This window comes from Pseudophryne corroboree, chromosome 1 (genome assembly GCF_028390025.1).
Source record: "Pseudophryne corroboree isolate aPseCor3 chromosome 1, aPseCor3.hap2, whole genome shotgun sequence".
NCBI classification, from domain to species: domain Eukaryota; kingdom Metazoa; phylum Chordata; class Amphibia; order Anura; family Myobatrachidae; genus Pseudophryne; species Pseudophryne corroboree.
Genome location: NC_086444.1, coordinates 325,986,137 through 326,009,559, shown reverse-complemented (window position 1 = coordinate 326,009,559; position 23,423 = coordinate 325,986,137). Strand labels below are relative to the sequence as shown.

Here is a 23,423-nt window from a genome sequence, read left to right as displayed (position 1 = left end):
CGGGTTCCAATGTATAGGTCGTAAGTTAATAGGTTGACCCCATATGGTCGACATGCATTAGGTCGACATGGCCATAAGGTTGACAGGTGAAAGGTAGACAGTGCTTAAGATCGACAGGTACCAAAGGTTGACATGGTCAAAAAGGCCAACATGGCAATTGTCGGCGCAAGGTTTTTCTTCATGATTTTCAAGCTTTTGCTTGATTTCCTATCCACATGGACTAAGATTGGGAATAGTGACCTGTGGCGAGCACAGTGGTAGCAGAGAAAACCACCTTGTCCGAAGCGCGGTAAGTGAAGCGAGCTTGTGAGGATACATGCTTCCACTAATTGTGCTTAGATATGGTTAAACATACAAAATGACACCCAAAAAAAACAAAAAAAAACTTGTCACCCTTTTTTTGTGTCAACCATTGTCATGTTGACCTTTTGACCCATCGACCTTACCCACTGTCTGCCTTTTACCTGTCAACCTCTCGACCCTGTCGACCTAATGACTGTCGACCATATGGTGTCGACCTAATGGGTGTGTATCTAGACAGTGTAGATCTTCTATACCACACCCATGAAACTTAACCCGAAATGTTACTAATCCTAGTACACTGACAGCAGACATCATTAATATACTATTACTGTCCCATCTCCATTGATTACTTTGAATTCAGCAACAACTTACTGTATTTTATTAAACAACTTTGTGTATCATGAAATTATATATTTGTCAATGTAAATATATTCATTTCTCTACTCTCCTGCACGTGTACTCCAAAAATTCTCTTGTACGCCTGACTATATACATCACCAACTGTACCACTTGAGAAGAGCTGAAAGAGTTATGAAGATGTCATTCTAATTCATTTTCTGCTCTCTCTATGCATAAAAGTGTTTTTGAAATTGTGGCTCAAACAGCGGAGGCAGAGTGTGTGAGTCACCAGGTACAGTACTTGGTTCCGTCTCCAAGAAGTAAACACTGAATATAAGAAGCCTTTCATCAGAGATTGAAAACAGAAAGACAAATTGATGTCGGTGCTTTAACCAATAGCTGCAGACCTCTGTGTATAACAAATCTTACAGGAGAATGCATAAGAAGTATTGGTCTGGAAGTTGGCTATGAAAGAAATAGAGAAGTTAGGTGATTGCCAGAAGCTGTTACTTAAGGTCTCCATCCACTAGTGAGACATATCTGAACTGAAAATCAGATCCGATTTTTCCCTGACCTTCCCGGCAGCTTCCCGGGTGTCCTGTGTTTTAGATTTGCAACAGAGTGGTTTTTTTTTTTTTTACATCTGATGAATCGCATCTGTTTGTGTACAATGCATTCAGATGTGCACCTTCTACTCCGATTGCGATAAATATTCATGGCAGCCATGCCAATCTGCGACTCCAATCTGAGGAGCACGGGAACGCGCCTCGGATCGGAGTCAGAGGAAAATTACATGCATTGTGACACTTTTCATCTGATTCATCAAACAGAAAGCACGGAATCGGATAAAAATTGGTCATATCGCACTAGTGGATAGTGGATGGGGGCCTTAAGAGAGATTAGAGACACATGTCAATCACTGTTGAATTGTTGAGTAGAGGTGAAGTGGATGATATTGTCTATGGGGGTTATTCAGAGTTGTTAGCAAACCAAAAAAGTTAGCAGTTGGGCAAAACCATGTTGCACTGCACGTGGGGCAGATGTAACATGTGCAGAGATAGTTAGATTTGGGTGTGGTGTGTTCAAACTGAAAACTAAATTGCACTGTAAAAAGAATGCAGCCAGTATTTACCCTGCACAGAAACAAAATAACCCACCCAAATCTAACTCTCTCTGCACATGTTATATCTGCCCCCCCTGCAGTGCACATGGTTTTGCCTAATTGCTAACTTTTTTGGTTTGCTAACAACTCTGAATAACCCCCAATGTCTTAACTCAGGATGTATTGATGGTGGAACAGTACAATCAGCTTTTCCTCTATTCAATATCAAATTCAGGATAGTAGAATTCTGTGAGGCTGTTGGTAAGATTTCTAGGACCAGCTACAGTATGTGGTTGCACTTCTAGCAGCACCTTTTCACATAGAACATGTTATGTTCACCAGTTGTTAGTTGCCTCCATGACTCAGCAATGCCATTGTATAATGATAAACCTGATTGGAACATTGGAGTCTATGTAATTATGGCAACCTGGGTTAAATTTTGAAAGCCGATCTCTGCTTCTCACCATCCAAAAATTCTTGGAATTTATTTTGAAAGTACAGTCTGGCAATCACTGACGAAATTCCTGGTCATCTCTTGCTTCCAGAGTTTCTCTCGAGCTCCTTCTACAATTTGTATTTAGCATGCACAGGAGTCAGGACCGCGCATTCTCATTTTTAAGTGTCTAACCGATTATTATTTATTTTTTTGTTTGAAATATGACAGTTAATAGCTGGTTGGCTAGTACTTTATATCCGTCGAATTTATCTCCGTCCATGGTTTAGTAAATAGACACCTAAGGGGGTAATTTACTAAGCAGTGATAAGAGCAGAGAAGTGAGCCAGTGGAGAAGTTGCCCATGGCAACCAATCAGCACTGAAGTAACATCCATACTTTGCATACTATAAAATGATACAGAGCTGCTGATTGGTTGATGAGGCCACTTCTCCACTGGCTCACTTCTCCGCTCTTATCACTGCTTAGTAAATGTCCCCCTTAGTCCTGTACAGTTTATAAAAAATGTTAGTGGTCTTATGTCGTACTAGATGCATTCTCTACAATGCACTTCATGCCTTCAATACACATTGTGCATTCCTAATCTGGACAGTGAATACTGTCACAGCTTGCCTGATTCTATATCCTGGTTGAGTGTATGTAACTAGGACAATCACCTACAGCAGAGTTTCTCAAACTCTGCTATTACAGTCCAGGTTTTGAGGATATTCATGTTTGAGTCCAGATATCTGGCTGAGTTACTAATTAATTCACTTGTGCTCATGCATGGATATCCTTAAAACCTGGCTGTAATGGCAGAGTTTGTGAATCTCTTGCCTATGGGAAATATACAAGACAAATAATAATTAATTAACCATAATGACTGGGGAGGGATCAGTGTGAATTTTTCGCTCTGTGAGCCAGAATAACTACATAAAGCCAGCGTGAGATGGAAAACAATTTCTATCTGTACGAGAATTACTGGCTCATTCATTGCTTTATAAATTGCATCAAGCTACTCTCTTAACAGCTCAGAGCAGTATAACGTTAGTTGGAGAAAACTGTGGTACAGCAAGAGAAAACTACAGTATGATGTCTCCTGCAAGAAAGAATTAATAAATTGGAGAAAGCCATATGAGTAACATATAAATAGTAGGAAAAATGAATGGACATATGAGTTACATCTCAATAGTAGGGAATTTAATAGAATCAATGATTAGAGACAATCAAACGGCAATACCTACGATGGTGAAATATAATACGTTAAGCATAAAATGTATATAAAAGGGATGGGGATGGAAAGAAATAGGCACCAAGCATATATTGTAGGCATGGGAGTGATTATAATGTGTATCTGGCAGCACTGAGGGGCATTTGTGTATCTGGCAGCACTGCTGGGGGCATATAATGTGTATCTGGCAGCACTGTGGGAGCATTTGTGTATCTGGCAGCACTGGGGGTATTGGTGTATCTGGCAGCACTGGGGACATTTGTGTATCTGGAAGCACTGTGGGGGCATATAATGTGTATCTGGCAGCACTGCTGGGGGCATATAATGTGTATCTGGCAGCACTGCTGGGGGCATTTGTATATCTGGCCACATTGCTGAGGGCATTTGTGTATCTGGCAGCACTGCTGGGGGCATATAATGTGTATCTGGCAGCACTGTGGGGGCATTGTGTATGTGGCAGCACTGTTGGGGGCATATAATGTGTATCTTGCTGCACTGTGGGGGCATATAATGTGTATCTAGCAGCATTGCTGGGGGCATATAATGTGTATCTGGCAGCATTGTGGAGGCATTTGTGTATCTGGCAGCACTGCTGAGGGCTTATGGTGTGTATCTGGCAGCCCTGGAGGCATTTGTGTATCTGGCCCGCACTGCTGGGGGCATTTGTGTATCTGGCAGCACTGCTGGGGGCATTTGTGTATCTGGTCGGCCCCCACACATTTTCACCTCACCAAATCTGGCCCTCTTAGCAAAAAGTTTGGACACCCCTGCTCTAAAATAACAAATACAAAGATTTCCAACAGAACTGATACCGCACTAAGGATAAATAATGACATATTGCTATAGAGAAAATAGGGGGACTAAATTAAAATTAAAAAGTAAAAAAATGCTTCTGGGTCACAAAAGTTTGAAACCAGAATCTATACAATGAGATCTGTCCTGTTACCAACATGCATGCTGCCCCACCAATGGTTCCCACTGCTATGGAGACGGGACAGACCTAAGAAGAGGACTCAGCCGTCATGATGACCAGTGGGGGTGAGGGTGGATGTGGTGAAGTGGAATCTATGTGTGTGTGGGGGTGGGGGAGTGGTTGTCGCAGTTTGGAGGTAAGCAAGTAGTTTAGTGAAGTACTGTAGTGGGAAAAGCAAGTAAAACAGCTGCTTGTATTGGATGAGGTACTAGTAGCAGGAAGAGGTACAGTTCTGGAAACTACATTTTCAAAAAGATATTATTCTGAAAACATAAAACATCAGAGAAGGGCTACTGAAGTGACGTATGGCTGCATTGCAAAATTATCAGCATAGGATTCAAAAGAAGGAAATAAAGGTGGTAAAATAAAAACATTTAACTATGTCAAACCTATTCAGTTATACCCATTTCACATCGCACAAATAACCTGGTATCGAAACGGTATATTGCCGGGTCGACGCGGCAGTGACGTGCGGTGGGGTGAGGCAGGTGAGGCAGAGCCTTTCCTGTCATACTAACGTTTGTGCCAGAGTTTTGACTGCATAAAGTATATGAAAAATACAAAGAATATGTTTGAAATATCTTCTTTGCATTATTCTAATCATTTTTATAGCCAAAACTCTGGAGTAAAAAGTCTATGGCAGGCAAGGCAGTGCTTTTCTGGCTAGCTTTTCTGCACATATCTGATCAAAACTCGCCAAATTTCCAGGGCTTTATACTGCTGCACCTGTGTATAATGCCCAGATGTACATTTTGGCTCATATATTGCATGTAAATCTGTCTCTAGTGCTAGACAGTGCCTCCTGAGCCATTTAGCTCACCGCACGTCCCTGCGACGCGGGTCACTGTGTGGTGTGAAAGGGTCCCTTCAGAAATCCTGTGTCGCCAGTCAAAATAACGGACAAACATAACATTAATGTCAGCACCAGCAGCTTTGCACGCCGCAATGGAGCAAGAATTGAATTGCTCTATTGGGCACCATATAGTGGCCGCCGCGCAAAACACTTGAATTTCCCCATAGAGGTGAGGAGAAGCGTTAGCCTTCTACTATATAGGATAATACTAACAAATTAAAAATAATATAAAACCCACATCCCCTAACACCTGATCAGATGGACCTGTATGTTCTTTTCTGTCACCGCATTCTGTATTTCTTTGTTTCTGTGACAAGGTGGAATTGTTCTTTAAGTGCATTACATGAATGACTGAAGCCCAGTTGGAGTCATATGAGATCACAAAGGTAAAATATTGTAAATTAGAAAGTAATCATTGAATGGTTCCACGACCTGTGTGACTTGTGTGATTTACATGTTATAATTAAAAATATACTCTACTGTACCTTAATGTGAACTGATCCAACGTTGAGTTATTAGCAACTGTGACATATACATGTAAGACTTCTCCTTGTCTGACAGGCTTTGATGGCAACCATAGGGCAACATTGCTGTCCAGCCTGACTTCTGTAAGATGAGAATTTTCTGGATTACGATATAGAGTTACAGTGGCGATTCTCTGTAGTTGAGAAACAGAATCTTCTCCTTGGTCTTTCCCAGGACGGATTGCATTTCCTTTCCGAGCTTCCTCCACTGTACACTCAGCTTTATCTTCCTCTAAATGAATGCTGTAATAAAGTTCCACAGGGATGCCCTCAGACTGCTCTGGGTTTCTTTTACGTCCTGTAGCAACAGGGGGTGAAGAAAACCAAGCGGGCTGAAATTCCAGTTCAGCCACACACAGGCCCAAACTCCCATGTAGCCTGCAGCTCCCTTTTGCTTCTCTGGTTTCCCGAAATGCAAACAACCTTAGGCAGGGAAGTTTTTCTGTGGCGCTGTAGTCATCCCAGTCTCTGCCTGCAATGTAAAATAAAACTTGCACTTTGGGTTTGTTGGGATATACCTTTACATTGATTACATTAGATTTCAGTTTCCAGTTAAAAGTAAACCTATTGAATGCAAAGACATGATGTGACAGAAGAAGGTCTTCCGAAACTTCTCTTTCCACAGAAAAAGGTCCATAACTGGCATTCAGGACAGGAGTTCTCAGGGACTTGTGAATGAAGAAGGACTCCACCCTTGACTGCAGACTACAATTTCTTATAAAGTCTTGGTTGTTCTCTTTTAGAAGAAAGGCGGATCCTGAAGAGGCCATTCGATAGTTTACAGGTAGATATGTTGATGGTGCTGAAAACCTTTGGAAGTTCTCCGGAGCCCCTCTAGACTGTGTCACTATAAAAAACATATAGCAAAACTGAATCAGAGCAATAATAATAGTAGTAGTAGTAGTAGTAGTAATAATAATAATAATAATAGTAATAATAATAATAATAATAATAAATTACTATTTAATAAGGCCTGTTAATAAAATATAATCAAGTATGAGTCCATCAGAGAAGATTTACCTCTGTAGTCTGTTATGGACATAAATCTATTGCTATTAAGATTATTTTGTGTTAAAAATATTTTGCAATAATGTATATTAAAAAAAAAACAACCAAAAAAACATAGTTTAAGTGCATTTATCTCATCACTCATAGCAAATGCATGGAGTCTCGTTGAGCATGACTGCAGGCTCCACCATATCTAATCTTCACGTCACCAAATTAACTTACTTTGTTATGTATACCATCTTTCATATATTGTAATATAGATAGACTGTAAGCTTGGTATATACTGTTACAGCATAGTAAAATAAATGTAATCTCATCATAATGGTTTGCAGACTATGGGGGGTATACAAAAAGTACAATTAGCTTTCGGCGGATTGAAATGGCCAGATATCGCGTTTTTTGACCGATGGTCATTATCCCGGTATCCAATTTGATCTGTTTCGCCCAAAAACAAACCTGCAATCACGTTAAAACAGTCCCCGAAGCCATGTGTTAATGTTATCGTGGCTCCACCAGCTGCTTATCGCGGATTATGCTTTGGGTGCCGCAGGCATAATCAGCAATAAGTGCCGAAATCGGCGGGAGGAGCTTGGCACATCGGTGCTAATAGGGTAGACCCCAGCGATATAATTACCCGTGGTCACTGATCGCTGTTATTTGGATACCCCCTAAAGGCTACAAACTCAGTAGGTGGTGCAGCCTTCTCCCAGCAGGTACAGTAAGAGACAATATTATATTGGCACAGCCAGGGCCGGTTCTAGACCTTGTGGCGCCCAGGGCGAAAGTTTCCTGTGCCGCCCATCCCCCTGCCGAAGGCGTGCGCCCAAAAATAGAGGCGTGGCTTCTTCATAGGGAAGGGTCATGGCCACAGTTAACTCCTTGTACTAGTGCCCCCCTGTAGCTGTACCCCCAGTAGATTTGCTCCCAGTAGTTGTGCCCCCAGCAGCTGTGCTCCCCTGTAGCAGTGCCCCCAATAGTTGTGAGCCCAGTAGTTGTGACCCCTGTAGCTGTGCACCCAGTAGCAGTGCCCCCTGTAGCAGTGCCCCCAGTAGTTGTGCCCCCAGTAGCTTTGCCCCCTGTAGCAGTGCCCCCAGTAGTTGTGACCCCTGTAGTTGTGCCCCCAGTAGCTGTGCTCCCTGTAGCTGTGCCCCCTGTCACTGTGCCCCCAGTAGATTTGCCCCAGTAGCTGTGTCCCCAGTGGATGTGCCACCAGTTGATTTGCCCCCTGTAGCTGTGCTCCCTCGCTGTGCCCCTTGTAGCTGTGCCCCCAGTAGTTGTGCCCCCTGTAGCTGTGACCCCTGACTGTGCCCCTTGTAGCTGTGCCCTTTGTAGCTGTGCCCCCAGTAATTGTGCCCCCTGTAGTTGTGACCCCAGCAATTGTGCCCCATGTAGCTGTGCCAGTGCCCCCAGTAGTTGTGACCCCCGTAGCTGTGCCCCCTGTAGCTGGGCCAGTGCCCCCAATAGTTGTGCCCCCTGTAGCTGTGCTAGTGCCCCAAGTAGTTGTGCCCCAGTAGCGCCGCACCCACATAAAAAAAAACACACACACAATACTTACTGCTCCTGCTGCGCTGCCCTCCGTCTCCGGCCGGTCATAATGTCTCTCCCATAGTAGCGCTGCACAGACCCTAGGGGTCAATTAAGACCGCTAGTGTTTGTCACTGGAGCCGGTTGCAGCGGGCATCCCACAGCCCACGGCGCCGCTGCAGTCGGGGAGCAGGGGGGGGGTTGCGGGGGTCGCCGGGAACAGGAGTAGCGGCTCTTGCCATGGCGGCGCCCTCGGAGCAGCGGCGCCCTGGGCAAAAAGCCTGCTTGCCCGTGGCAAGAGCCACTACTAGACACAGCTAATTTACAGCATGCTATTAAAATGAACTGCAACATATAAATAAAGTTCCATGCAAAAATTGTTAGAACTATCAAGCAACAGAAGTGAGCTTTCTGGGATCACTGTGATCCAGCATACAAGGGGTGAACCCGCTAATAGACTTCTGCCTTTACAGTGATGGAAACAGGTGTCTTCTGCAGATAACAGAGTTGTCTTAATTCCCTAACTAACATTGCTATTTAAGCCAGAAAACTAAAATGACAGAAATGTCAGAAATTAGAGGGACTGGCATCAGCAGGGATCATGGCATAAAGTGACACATATTATTATAGTGATCATGATGAGTTTGATCAGACAGTAACATTGGCAGTGATGGCTGATAATGTATTTTAAATACAGTAATTCTATTTCAGTTTTCATACTCTGAGCAAGCAAGTCCAAACAAACATAAGATAAATTGTTATGGCTAACCGGTAACTAAAGGTAAATGAACTGTGTTTCACTTTCTGGACACGTAACAGCTAGAGCAGATCAATAGTGGGGCACGTAAGGCCTCCTAGGGTGCACACTGCACTCAGGGCCGGCTCGAGGCATGTTCGACTCGAGCGGCTGCGCAGGGTGCCACCCTTAAAGGGCGCCGCGCGCTGGCGCCGCCATGTCGGAGCCTGGAGCCGGCCCTGATCTCCCCTGCTGTCCTCCCGCTGTGTGCGCCGCCGCTGTGTGCGCTATGCGGCGCCGGCGTCTGATGTCAGACACCGGCGCCGCACAGCGCGCACAGACAGCGGCAGACAGCACAGACAGCGGCCGCAGCGGCGCGCACAGCAGCACTCCCCCTCCCTCGGCACAGTAGGTACTGGGGGCATATGTGGCACTGTGGGGGGCATTTATCTGGCACTGTGAGGGGCATTCATTTATCTGGCACTGTGGGGGCATTCATTTATCTGCCACTGTGGGGGGAGACATTTATCTGTGCACTGTGAGGGGGCATTAATGTATCTGGCACTGTGGGGGCATTTCTGGCACTGTGGGGTCATGTATCTATCTGGGACTGTGGGGGCATATCTGGCACTGGGGGGGGGGGCATTAATGTATCTGGCACTGTGGGGGACATTTATCTGGCACTGTGGGGGGGCATTCATTTATCTGGCACTGTGGGGGGGCATTAATGTATCTGGCACTGTGGGGGGGCATTTATCTGGCACTGTGGGGGCATTTATCTGTGCACTGTGAGGGGGCATTAATGTATCTGGCACTGTGGGGGCATTTCTGGCACTGTGGGGTCATGTATCTATCTGGGTCTGTGGGGGCATATCTGGCACTGGGGGGAGGGCATTGATGTATCTGGCACTGTGGCGGCATTTATCTGGCACTGTGAGGGGGCATTAATGTATCTGGCACTGTGGGGTCATTTATCTATCTGGGACTGTGGGGGCATATCTGGCACTGTGGGGGGCATTTATATATCTGGCACTGTGGGGGGTATTTATGTATCTGGCACTGTGGGGGGCATTTATGTATCTGGCACTGTGGGGGGCATTTATGTATCTGGCACTGTGGGGGGCATTTATGTATCTGGCACTGTGGGGGGCATTTATGTATCTGGCACTGTGGGGGCATTTATGTATCTGGCACTGTGGGGGCAATTATGTTTCTCGCACTGCTGGGGGGGCATGTCATGTGCATTTGGCACTGCTGGGGGGGCATGTCATGTGCATTTGGCACTGCTGGGGGGCATGTCATGTGCATCTGGCACTGCTGGGGGGGCATGTCATGTGCATTTGGCTCTGCTGGGGGGCATGTCATGTGCATCTGGCACGGCTGGGGGGCATGTCGTGTCTAGCTGGCACGGCTGGGGGGCATATCATGTAGTGTTCCCATGTCTCAGTGCAATACCTGGCGCAAAGTGACTAACGTGCTCTGCCTGCCGCAAAGTGTCTAGTAGGCCTGGAGCCGGCCCTGACTGCACTCATCCACCTCCACCTTCCCTGCTAGCTATCTTGAGTGGCCAAATTATTATGACCACCTGACGATTATATGAAAAGTAGCCAATCCGCAGAAAATGCTGACATAGGATGTCTGAATCTGGGTAAGGCAAAGGTACTATATGTAGAGACTTATGAATGTATCACTTTTTAAATAATGTGTTAACAATGCGATCTAATGGGCTTTGAATGTGGAATGATTGTTGGTGCTCGCATTAGCAAAACAGTTGCACTGGTGAATTGTTTAAGGCCCTGTTGTTAAAGTGCACACAGAGTGGACCAGCACACAAAACACTGGGGGGGTCATTCCGAGCTGTTCGCTCGTTATTTTTTTCTCGCAACGGAGCGATTAGTCGCTAATGCACATGCGCAATGTCCGCAGTGCGACTGCGCCAAGTAAATTTGCTATGCAGTTAGGTATTTTACTCACGGCATTACGAGGTTTTTTCTTCGTTCTGGTGATCGTAGTGTGATTGACAGGAAGTGGGTGTTTCTGGGCGGAAACTGGCCGTTTTATGGGTGTGTGTGAAAAAACGCTACCGTTTCTGGGAAAAAAGCGGGAGTGGCTGGAGAAACGGAGGAGTGTCTGGGCGAACGCTGGGTGTGTTTGTGACGTCAAACCAGGAACGACACTGACTGAACTGATCGCAGATGCCGAGTAAGTCTGGAGCTACTCAGAAACTGCTAAGAAGTGTCTATTCGCAATTCTGCTAATCTTTCGTTCGCAATTTTGATAAGCTAAGATTCACTCCCAGTAGGCGGCGGCTTAGCGTGTGCAAAGCTGCTAAAAGCAGCTTGCGAGCGAACAACTCGGAATGACCCCCAGTGTTCGTAAATGACTACTGGATGTTGTAGCAGAGCAAAGAGTTGTTCAGTCCCACAGACTGGTAACAGTGCAATAAATTATGAATAATCTAAAGGTCTCTCAATGAGAAACACGCCAGACATTACATTGTATCGGCTATAGAAGAAGATCTGTCCGTGTGCCAATCCTATCTACTGCAAACAGGGAGAAATGCCAACAATTTGCTCAGGATTCGACAGTGGTGCAAGTGGGCGGGTACGGGTGGGTACGGCGTACGGCCGCCGCTCCTCTTCCTTCCCTCCCTCCCCCACGCCGCACCGCCGCACACGCCTCTGATGTGAGGGCAGGAGAGTGCAGCCTGCGCCTCTCGTTCCCCTCAGTCTCCGGTGGGTGTTTCAGTTTACTTCAGCGCCGATCCGTGAGCCAATCAGAGCTCGCACCCGCGAGCTCTGATTGGCTCACGGATCGGCGCTGAATTAAACTGAGACACCCGCCGAAGACTGAGGGGAACGAGAGGCGCAGGCTGCACTCTCCTTCCCTCACATGACAGACAGGAGGACAGCGACGGCAGCGGTGAGTAGGGGAGGGGGGCATGTTATACCTGGCACTGGGGGGGCATGTATACCTGGCACTGGGGGCATATCTGGCACAGGGGGGCATATATACCTGGCACTGGGGGCATATCTGGCACAGGGGGGCATATATACCTGGCACTGGGGGATATCTGGCACAGGGGGGCATGTATACCTGGCACTGGGGGCATATCTGGCACAGGGGGGCATATATACCTGGCACTGGGGGCATATCTGGCACAGGGGGGCATATATACCTGGCACTGGGGGATATCTGGCACAGGGGGGCATGTATACCTGGCACTGGGGGCATATCTGGCACAGGGAGGCATATATACCTGGCACTGGGGGATATCTGGCACAGGGGGGCATGTATACCTGGCACTGGGGGATATCTGGCACTGGGGGGGCATGTATACCTGGCACTGGGGGATATCTGGCACTGGGGGGGCATGTATACCTGGCACTGGGGGATATCTGGCACTGGGGGCATATCTAGCACAGGGGGGCATATATACCTGGCACTGGGGGATATCTGGCACATGGGGGCATGTATACCTGGCACTGGAGGATATCTGGCACTGGGGGCATATCTGGCACTGTAGGGGCATTTCTGTATCTGGCACGGGGGGCAATGTATATCTGACACAGTGGGGGCATTTGTGTATCTAGCACTGTGGGGCAATGTGTATCTGACACTGTGAGGCAATGTATGGCACTCTGGGGGCATTTCTGTATCTGGCACTGTGGGGCAATGTGTATCTGGCACTGTGGGGCAATGTGCATCTGGCACTGTGGGGCAATGTGCATCTGGCACTGTGGGGCAATGTGTATCTGGCACTCTGGGGACATTTGTGTATCTGGCACTGTGGGGCAATGTGTATCTGGCACTGTGGGGCAATGTGTATCTGGCACTCTGGGGACATTTGTGTATCTGGCACTGTGGGGCAATGTGCATCTGGCACTGTGGGGCAATGTGTATCTGGCACTGTGAGGCAATGTGTATCTGACACTCTGGGGACATTTGTGTATCTGGCACTCTGGGGACATTTGTGTATCTGGCACTGTGGGGCAATGTGTATCTGGCACTGTGGGGTTATATGTATCTGGCACTGTGGGGCAATGTATATCTATCACTGTGGTGCAACGTGTATCTGACACTATTGGGGTCATACGTGTATCTGCCCCTCCCCCATATGTGTATCACGCCCCCATTTTCATTGGCCACGCCCCATGTGGCATTTGGCCACACCCATTTTTTGCGCGCGCGCCTTCGGCAGTACAGTACCCGTAAGACATTTTTTCTACTTGCACCACTGGGATTCGAACACAGGAATTGGACAGTAAATGATTGGAAATTGGTCATGTGGTCTGACGAATCATGTTTTCAATGACACCATGCAGATGGTAGGGTGAGGATTTGGAGACAACAGCACGAAAACATGGAGCCTTCTTACATCCACATGAAAGGCTGACAGAGAACATTATGAAGCTGCAGTTCATCGCATTTGGGCTAATATTTGACATGAAACTTAACAACAGTTAGCAGAATCTATGCCTAGAAGAATTCAAGCTGCATTAAGGGCAAAGGGTGGCCCAACAAAGTACTAACCCGGTGGTCATAATAATTTGGCCACTCATTGTAAAGCTACATCTATCTATCTATCTATCTATCTATCTATCTATCTATCTATCTATCTATCTATCTATCTATCTATCTTCATAGGTAGTTACTGGAGATGTTACACTTTACACCTCACAGCGTACATAATGAAAAGGTTGTGTGGCCACAAGGAAAGCAGTGCGGAGCAGGGGGGAGGAGTAAAATGACGATAAGAGACAGCTGCTGATTGGTGGCTAAATCTCAGGGGAGTGGCCAGCCAGTCTCTGCAAACTTGCATCACAGCAATGCTGGGTTTGTCACAGTTCTACTTGCAACTGTAAAACTGGGGCCCCACTCAGAATGAGCGAGGAGGACTCAGCAGGATATTAAAAAAAGAGACCTGGCAATCTGGATTATCTGTGCTACATAGCCCCCTGTTAGCAAGGGCCCCTTAAAGGTGTACTGCCCGTACACCCCTGATGGTGGCCTGAGCCACCTTGACAGCTTTCATGCACCCACTGGGTCACAAAGTTGCTATCTGCATCTTAAATAACAATAACACTGGGCATACGTGTATATATCATGGGCAGTACGGATGGTGTAATGGTTAGCATTACTGCCTCACAGCACTGAGGTCATGGGTTCAATTCCCACCATGGCCCTAACTGTGTGGAGTTTGTATATTCTCCCCGTACTTGCGTGGGTTTCCTCCGGGTGCTCCGGTTTCCTCCCACAATCCAAAAATATACTGGTAGGTTAATTGGCTCCCAACAAAATTAACCCTAGCATGAATGTGTCTGTGTGTACATGTGATAGGGAATATAGATTGTAAGCTCCACTGGGGCAGGGACTGATGTGAATGGCCAATTCTCTGTAAAGTGCTGCGGAATATGTGTGCGCTATATAAATAACTGGTAATAAATAATAAATAAATAAATATCAGGGGGTACATTGTTATGTAACATATATCTTATAAAGATGCTATTTACTTCTTATAAGATTTTAGGATTTGTTTACATGCATATAATGCACAGACTTTAGAAATATCCTTATTTCCAATATAAACAACTCCTGCAATGTAATAGTAATATCTGAGCAATATTCAAATAACAAAAGATGTCTGCCTCCTCTATGAGTAATGCTGGGGACCAATGCACCTAGGGCCTGATTCAGAGATGTACTTACACCTGTTGGTTTGTGTTTATCTACGATGGTGGATAGAGTGGGCATGCGTAGGACCCATTGTGTGCATCTGCAGAACAGGTCCTGCGTGATTGCACACAGAGATCTCTAAGCTGCAGCCTGATTGGGGTGGGCAGAGCTGGCAAGCATTCCCTAAAATGTGGGCATCTCACCATGTTTTCTGGGAGTACAGAAGCCAGGAACTTTGCCTTCCAATGCAGATTTCCTGGCCCCAGATTTCCTGACCATCAGGTGTTGTTGATGCTGTCAAGAACGCCCGATGATGATGATGATGATGATGATGATGATGATGATGATCATCATGATCTGATGCTTCCATATCGCAGATGCTGGCAGAAGGCATCTTTTCCCCGTGCCCCCTGCTGCATTGGCATTTTTACACATCGCTGCTGCGTCCAAAGAAGACACAGTGATGTGTTCTAGGTCCATCTCTGAATCAGGCTCAAAGGGGCAGATTTATTAAGCCTGGAGAAGTGATAAAGCAGTGATAAAGAAGTGAAAAATGGAAGGTGATAATGCACCAATCAGCTCCTGTCATTTTTTAAACCCATAATGATTGGCTGGTGCATTATCGCCTTCCACTTATCACTTCTTTGTTGCTGCTTTATCCCTTCTCCTTACATCTGCCCCACAGTTTCTAACATATAACGTTCATGTTTCTATTGCAGCTAAAACCCCCCAAAATAAAAGTACTACATGGGAATTTTTTGCAGGCTATGCTCCTGCTTCATTTCAGGGAAATGTGTAAAGGGGGATACACACTAGGCGATTTCTGCCTAAAAAATAAATGATAACAACATTTATGTCGTTATTGATTATTTTTAGCCTGAAATCGTTCGGTGTGTATGGGGTCGTTCATCGCCGGCATTTAAACATCGGCTAGTGTGTATCTGCCTTTAAGCTTACATGGTTGTTTAGTACTAACCAATTATCTTGTGGGTTTGTTAGGTAGTTAGGTTGTTTCAAAACTCTCAAAATGACCACGATTCCATGATTTGGAGCTGGAGATTTTATATTTTATATTGTTTATGGGGTTTAGAGGCTCAGTGTGTTTCAGCGCAGGGCTGGTTCAGTTCATGTCCTTGCATGGTTCTGGTTACTTTTTTAGCAGCAGTAGAAACAGTACTGGCTGGCCAGAGCTGGGGCTCAGTGAAGAATTTGTTGGAATGTTCCTAGTCATTTCAGGAGCCCTTCCATTTCATTGGAAAAATTCAAGTAAACTGAGTGGCTGAAACCAATGATATTATTATTATTATTATTATTATTATTATTATTATAATACTAAAGCGCTACTTTTCTTTGTAATATTATATTGCAAAAATCTATAAAAAAAAAATTCCCAGATAATATTTTACATTTTAAAAAGTAGTGTTGTACAGGACAAGTTGCCTTTGCTAGGATTGGAGAATTGCCAATCACCAGAGATTTACATTGGGATTTCTGCAAATCTCCCAGTACTAGAGTCCGCTCAGTGTAAGTAGGGGACAAGCCATGCACCCCCCATCCCCCCTCCCCATAGTGTGCACTGTCCACTAAGAGTTCTAGACTAGATATAGCAACACCCCCATGAGTGGTCTCCTCCTTTTACCAGTGATATAAAGCTGTTGGTGGCCCTCAGTGTATCTGTGCTTTACTTGCCAACTTCTCATGTTTTCTGTGAGTTTTGCAGACATACACTACTAGACATTCAATTTATATGTGTTGCATTTTGGAATAATTGCATACCATAATGAGATATCTTGGGCATGGGACCCAAGTCTAAACAGTAAATGCATTTATGTTTCATATACACCTTATACACATAGCCTGAAGGTAATTTTATACAATATTTGTTATTATTTTGAGAATGAACAAAGTTTGAGTGCATTAAGCCATCAGAAAGCAAAGGTGTCACTATCTCAGTTACGCGCAAAAATTACTGATTTCGGAATATTTCGGAATTTTGATTTTTGGATATGGAAGACTTAACCTGTATATTAATATATCTATAACTACGTATCTGTATGGGTTATATACAAACTTGTGATAGTGCTAGTGTACACTAAAACGACTGGTTTAAATTCTAGGAGTATTATTCCCAACAAATAAATGGTATGAGTAGAGAATTAAATCAGCAGGCATCTATATGAGACACCTCGCAGAAACGAAGAAGGCTCATTTACTGTGAAATATTTTGTACACAACTCCTCCGCCTATCAGAAAAAAATATAATTTTGGGAGTATAATCCTCTGTAATTTATTTTACTGACTGCATTATATGGTTGCTTTCTTTTTAAACTGAAGGTGTAATGTTTCCTGGATTATAAATCTGTATCATCATCATATTGTGTTGCTTGTACAGTGCTCACAGATTTATTTATAGACACTGGTGGGATGATATTCTGTTTGGCATTGGCATTCATTAGCAATGAAACAGGCACCATTTACTAGATCGACCTCTCCTCCTCCCATTTGCTTTCTACTTTTCCATCTCTATTATCTGTGAGATTGGTGATTCCCTCAAGAGTAATTAATTACCATGAACTACAAGGCACTTTCCTGGGACTGAGCGGCTGATCAGCATGGTCTTCATGCTGTTCTGCCAAGCAGACAAGCTGCTCGGATTTTTCTGCATGGAAGGATCCCTAATTGATTTCTTGTGGATAGTTATTCCTACCCTGGAGACTGATTTAAAAGTTACACCAAAATAAACAAGTATCTCTTGACCTGGACAACGGTGGGCACAGACCCTCCAGTAAAAGCCCATTTCTGATGGGCAGATCTCTGAATTACTGCAATGGGTTTCCAACACAGTTTTGGTGAAACTGACGGGAGACAGATGTACAGTAGGCTGTCCTAAAAAAATAAAATAAAAAAAAAAATAAAAATAAAATCTGCCCTTAAATTTATGAAGTCAAGTATTTGGGATCCACCATAAAGTCTCATCATAGTTACTCATGCATTATCCAGGAAATATTGCACTTTCCTAGAAGGGTTTCAGGTTGTGAAGTGAAAGTGAAAGTTGGTTGAGTGTTTCAGAGAACAAAAATGAAAAGTGAGATGTATTTCGCTTTCCACAGTTATGCACAATAAAAATGGATGTAAAAACCAATAGTTGGCTGTATGACAGGGCCGGATCTAGGGGGGGGGGGGGGCGAAGGGGGCGACCGCCCCCCCCCCCTTACACAGTCATAGCCACACCCACTTTTGAGCAGAAGAGAGCTCTCTTGGGAGAGCCTGAGGCAGAACGATGTGCTGCAGCTTATACCACAGCAGCACAGAGGAGCCAGGAGAGCAAGGGTTACAGAGCATTTGCCCCTCACTTGCTGGTGTGTGGGTACTAGGGCTAATAAATACAATTACCCCATAGCACAGTCACATGTACATAGAACAATCACAAAGCTCTATCTCAGTCTCACTCAAAAAGTTCAGTCAGAATTGAGAGAGGAGGAGTTAGGATTGCAGATGGGAGGAGTTGGGACTGTAGAGGGAGGAGTCAAGATTAAACAGTAAACCGCCCCCCCTAAAGAAAAGTCTAGATCCGTCCCTGCTGTATGACGACTAGCAAACACATTTATTAATATATTTAACTCTGCTTTAAACACTGTGCTTATTTATTTCTGTCACAATATAATTTCCAATTTATAGTGTTTCTCTCAATTACTAGTTGACCTTAAAGGTTTGTATACTAGCTTCTCAGCTGCAAAGGTCTGTGAAGGTCATTGGAATCGTTCACCTTATCAATACTGACAGGCAGGGCTTGTCTGATAGATTCAGCCTTAACAGACTGACATGAGAGTGCAGTGAAATGCATAACCTGCCAGGCTCCAGTATGAAATGTCATTCCAGGATAACCATACAAAAGAATGTTGGATATTTACTTATTATAATAATGTAGCTTAATGTGTCCATCCCAGAAACAGAAAGTATATTACTGAGACGTTGTGGAGCACTTCTGGATTCACTAAGTGACTATATTAGACAAATTGCAATGCTACCAGCTTCTTAAATACAGCCCTTTACATATAACAATGACATCCTGTATTCTCAGAGTCTTACTTAGAAACTTTAGCGCCAAGCATAGGTATTGGAACAGGGTGGGGGGCAAGGGAGGGGCTCACCCCCTCCCACCCCCCAAAAAAATAATTTCAGAGTCACCTGTCAATGTACTGGGTCACAGGGCGCAGTACGGCCACCATCTAGGGTTAGCACGGGCAGTGTCAAGATGAAGATAATACACTTTCTGTCTGTTCCACCACCTCCTCACCTGCCTCCAGAGCCCTCCTTCCCCCTGCACCCAGCTCCAGCCCTACAGTGTGTGTCTAGTATCTGTGGACTGGCCCCTTTTCTGGGACCAGCCCTGCATTTTTCTCACCTCCCACTTAATATGTTCTCCCCTCTCGCCCCTAAGTTCTCCCTTCATCCTGTCTCTTCCCACCCCTTGGACCCAAATGCTCTAACCCTCCCCATCATAGCACTGATACTGTAGAAATAGATATCAATATGATCGATATATCTCTATCATCATGTACATGGTGTAGCGGGAAAATCCTGAGGGGGCAGCATTCAGCACCAAAATTCAAATACATCACGACCCAACCTAAAACATTTTGACACCTCTGGCACCAAGGTAAGAAAGCTATATGCCATCACTTGGCCTCATTTGTAAACATATAAGCCTATGTAAGAATTTGAGAATTAACATAATTGCCTATATTTTGCCATCCACACTTATGCCTTAGACCTTCCATACAGAAGGTCTAAAATGCTGGTGGTTCACAAATTCATTTCTGCTACACGGGAACTGCACCATTTTTCTAGTAAGGAGTTTGAACTAAAGATTAGAGACATTGGGCCCTATTTAACAACGAGACATGCCCCCTTAAATACTCGCTATGTTCTTCTTACAGTTTTTAACAAAACAGCAGTAAACTAATATTACTGCTGTTTGCCATGTACCACTTACACCATCTATTGCTTCCAATGGCTGCACATCTAATTTGTTTATATGAGGCTGCTTTATTACTGAATTTAGAAAGTTTGGCCCTGGTAGCTTCTGCTTAGCTGGGGCCGCTGGAGTCCCGGTGCCATTTTTCCTGTCGCAGCGGCTGCGTGTGACGTCACGTAGCCGCCGTGACCGCACCCCCGACACGCCCCCGTTCACGCGTACCAACCCACTATTCCGGCTGGCACGCCCCCGCAAGGCTCTGTTTCCTCCCAGAAAAAGGAGCGTTGCCGCCCCCCTCCCTCCCTCTGCCTGATTGACAGGCAGAGGTGATCACATTTTCTGCGCCCCCCCGCAGAAAAATGCGGGCGCATGCACAGTAGGGCCCGCTGCGCATGCGCCCACACCACCTCAGCAAAAAATCCATACGAATCGCTACTTGCAATTCTTACTGAATTTGCCCCTATCTGTGCTATCTGGGCTCTGGGGGAGTTCAAGGGAAATCACATAGACAAAATCGGATATAGCAATGATCTCACTGTGTGTACACACCTTGCCCCCTCACAGTTAAATATTGCGATTCATGGGCCTATTGGGAGGGCTGGAGTCTAATAACACAATTCTATGAGAACCACATCACTTTGGACACTCCTCAATGACCTGCTGCATCTCCAGTAGCCATTTTTTTTAAATCTCATACTGTATATTTGCTACAAGCTCCAGTTATGGGACTTTCCTTAGCTGATAGCCAATCAGAGGCAGCATGGGAAAATGCTTGTGACTGGCTGAGCAAATAATGGAATTTTGGAGCTTAGAAGTAGAAACATTGTCTACTTCATGTTCAGTCCCTGAATATGGACTTTCCCAGTATCCATTATTGAGCCCCTGCTTATTTTATGAAGAAATGGCCTAGCTGTATAGCTATTAGCTGGTAAACTGAAATAGCAAGAAAATCACATAATCTGGATTAATTTGCTGTAATGGATTCTGCTCCAATGAAATTTATGTTTTTATGCAGACACAATTATACTTTTACAGCTAATGTTTGTAATGCAGCAAGCATATTATTTTCATTCAATCTGACACTTATGAAATGCCCTGTTCACTAATAGAAAGGTTAGAGGAAGATACATTAGCCAGAAATCTGCATACATTTGCAGTTTTGTATGAAAATTATTTTCTGTTTGCCTTTTTTACAATGCAGAGGCCATGGTACAGACATATTTTTTATAGAGGCCAATGATAATGACAGAGAAATTAATTTAACACTTAAGCAACCGGGTGACATGGGGCCACAGTGGTTTTCATCTCACAGTGCTGGGGCCAAGGGTTGTTATCTGTGAGATCACTAGCTATGTGGAGTTAGTTTGTATGTTTCCACCTTCAGAACTATTTATGAAAATGACAAGCCCAAATGGTTCTTTTTGCAAAGATAGGCCTTCTCCTTTTCTATTAAAGCTCCCAGCCGGGGATGGCAAATGTAGGGTCTCTCTGATCAAGGCTTCAGCATGCTTTGGACTGTGGTGGTACAAGGAGGCCATAATGGAAGATCATTAGAATAAACAAAGCTTTATTATTTCAATTACTTTTTCCTATGTTGAGCATATTAAAATAAAAACAGACTAGTCCTTTACGTTTTTATATATATTTTTTGTGCTATTTATTTTTAGATGCAACTAGAAGCCCAAGTTCATACTTCTAGAGCACTCTGAATGTGTGAACTGGCAAAACTCATCCAGAACTAGCTGGCAACGCGCTAAGAGTGGCATCATAATACATAGACAAATTCCATTTTATAACTTAAACTTAAGAGCTGATTGATAGATGGACGCAGACCACTCTGCGTTTTGTGAAAGTATTCCCTGAAAATATTTCAGTGTTTCCGTTTGCAATATACTGTAGGGGTGTCAAAATGAAATTATATCTTGGCTCTCCCAACCTAAAAAAAGTTCAAGCGCCTCTGCCCGGGTGCTTTCAGCAGAAATAGGGATTCTCCCAGCTTCTCTCAATTTCATAAAACACGGGAGAAAACAAAGTTCCGTCTCTAGATTTAGTCAACCTACTGCACTGTGTAGGCTTGGACTGCCCCACAGGGCAGATAATGTTCCAGGCTGTACACTTGAATTACACATTATACATATCATATGTTACCTTATACTGCACAGGACTATGGTGTATTCCTTATGGTGTATTGCTATTCTGGTACATTACCATGCATGCACTAGCAGTATTTACTATATATATTTATCAAGGGGCCCAGACTATGCACTCTCTGGTGGTTAGCCAAGCGTCTGTGGAAGCTGGCCACGCCCCCTCTAGAGACTAGCCACACCCATAAATATGGCTCCTATCACTGGATTCCCCCTGTGGACCCTTCGTGTCCAAGTCTGACACTGGTACTGTGCCAGTGCATGCACTTTTTACTATAATCTTTCGCTAGTAGCAGGCAGAAATTCCTGGAGGATAGGGTCTTTTGCCCAGTTTTCAGCAGTAGCCCTGGTGTGGTGAGTAACAGGCACTACTGCAATCTGTATCATTGCATAAACGGATAGACATGTTGTTAGAAAATAGCACTAGTTATTGATAAATAGACCTCTACAGAACTAAGGATCTCATTCAGCATGAATTGCTAAATTGCAAAAACGCAAATTAGACAATTAGCGAAAGACTGCAAATGCATTACGTATGCACTGTGCATGTGTCATGGCCATATTGTGATCACAATTTTATAGCGATTCGATCGCACAATGATTGACAGGCAGTGAGCGTTGAGTGGTGAAAACATGGTGTTTTGTGGATGGGGTGGCAAGAACACAGGCGTGTCATGGCCGTTTGGCAGACGGGTCTCTGACGTCATCTGCGTTCACTTGCGTGCAATAGCATGTGCAGATTTGTGGTTGCTTTTGCTTGGCACAGATGGATTTTACAGCTTCGATGTTGACGTATGGATTGCGATGCATATGCAGTTTTGCATATATGCATCGCTTGTTAGATTCTATATGATTTTTCTAAAACTTGCTTGTTGCTTTATACAACTGCAAAAAAAAAAATCAAAATATTGAGATGTAATTTGTTGGTAGTTAAGCCCTCAGTGCAGGTTACTGAAAATGTAAATTAAGTAAGTAAAATGGCAACAGACTATTATGTACTCCAGTAGGTGAAGTGGGTTGTGTAGAAAAGTAGGCAGCAGCAGTCAAAGAAGCAAGGACATGTGATAATATACCCATAAGTGCTGTTCCTACATATTGAAGTACTGTGTTATTAACCTTTGACACATGAAGTGTTTATCTTATTTCAGACAATTAGGTACCGATGCAATTAGGATTAATGTATTTACAAGAACATGGCTATAAGTGAGACCATATTAGTTAAAAGGTCACTGGATACATTGGGCCTAATTCCAAGATGGTCTCAGCAAGCACAGCAGCTGCGTTTTTGGGCAAAGCTACTGTATGTAATTACGCTAATGCTGCAGCATGCATCTTGTGTAAACAGGCGCTCCCTACTGCATGCTTCTGTGATCTGCTGCTGCATCTGAAGACACTGCATCAGATCACTCTGTGTGAACATTGGCCATCTGAGTAACCCTCACGCTGCAAACGGCAATAAATGGAAGATGCAGTCCCTGGACTCAGCCGCGCACAAAATGGACGTGACATGCCTCCATTTTGGGAAACACTTCCCGTCTCCGCCCCCTAATGACCACAGCCTTACAATCAGGCTATAGATTAGTCGGACGCAGTGGC

General features: G+C 44.6%; 1 protein-coding gene across 2 annotated transcripts in view; it reads right to left on the bottom strand.

The window, feature by feature from the left end:
- The window catches only part of TMEM132C (transmembrane protein 132C), a 716,061-nt gene that overhangs the window by 487,271 nt on the left and 205,367 nt on the right, over window positions 1-23,423 (bottom strand). The window contains exon 2 of one of the 2 annotated variants that reach the window (XM_063964603.1): window positions 5,720-6,605. The exons of the other annotated variant lie outside the window; for it this stretch is intronic. Coding sequence (XP_063820673.1) covers window positions 5,720-6,605 — 886 coding nt within the window. The remainder of the gene's footprint in view (window positions 1-5,719; window positions 6,606-23,423) is intronic. 2 annotated transcript variants of the gene reach the window in all.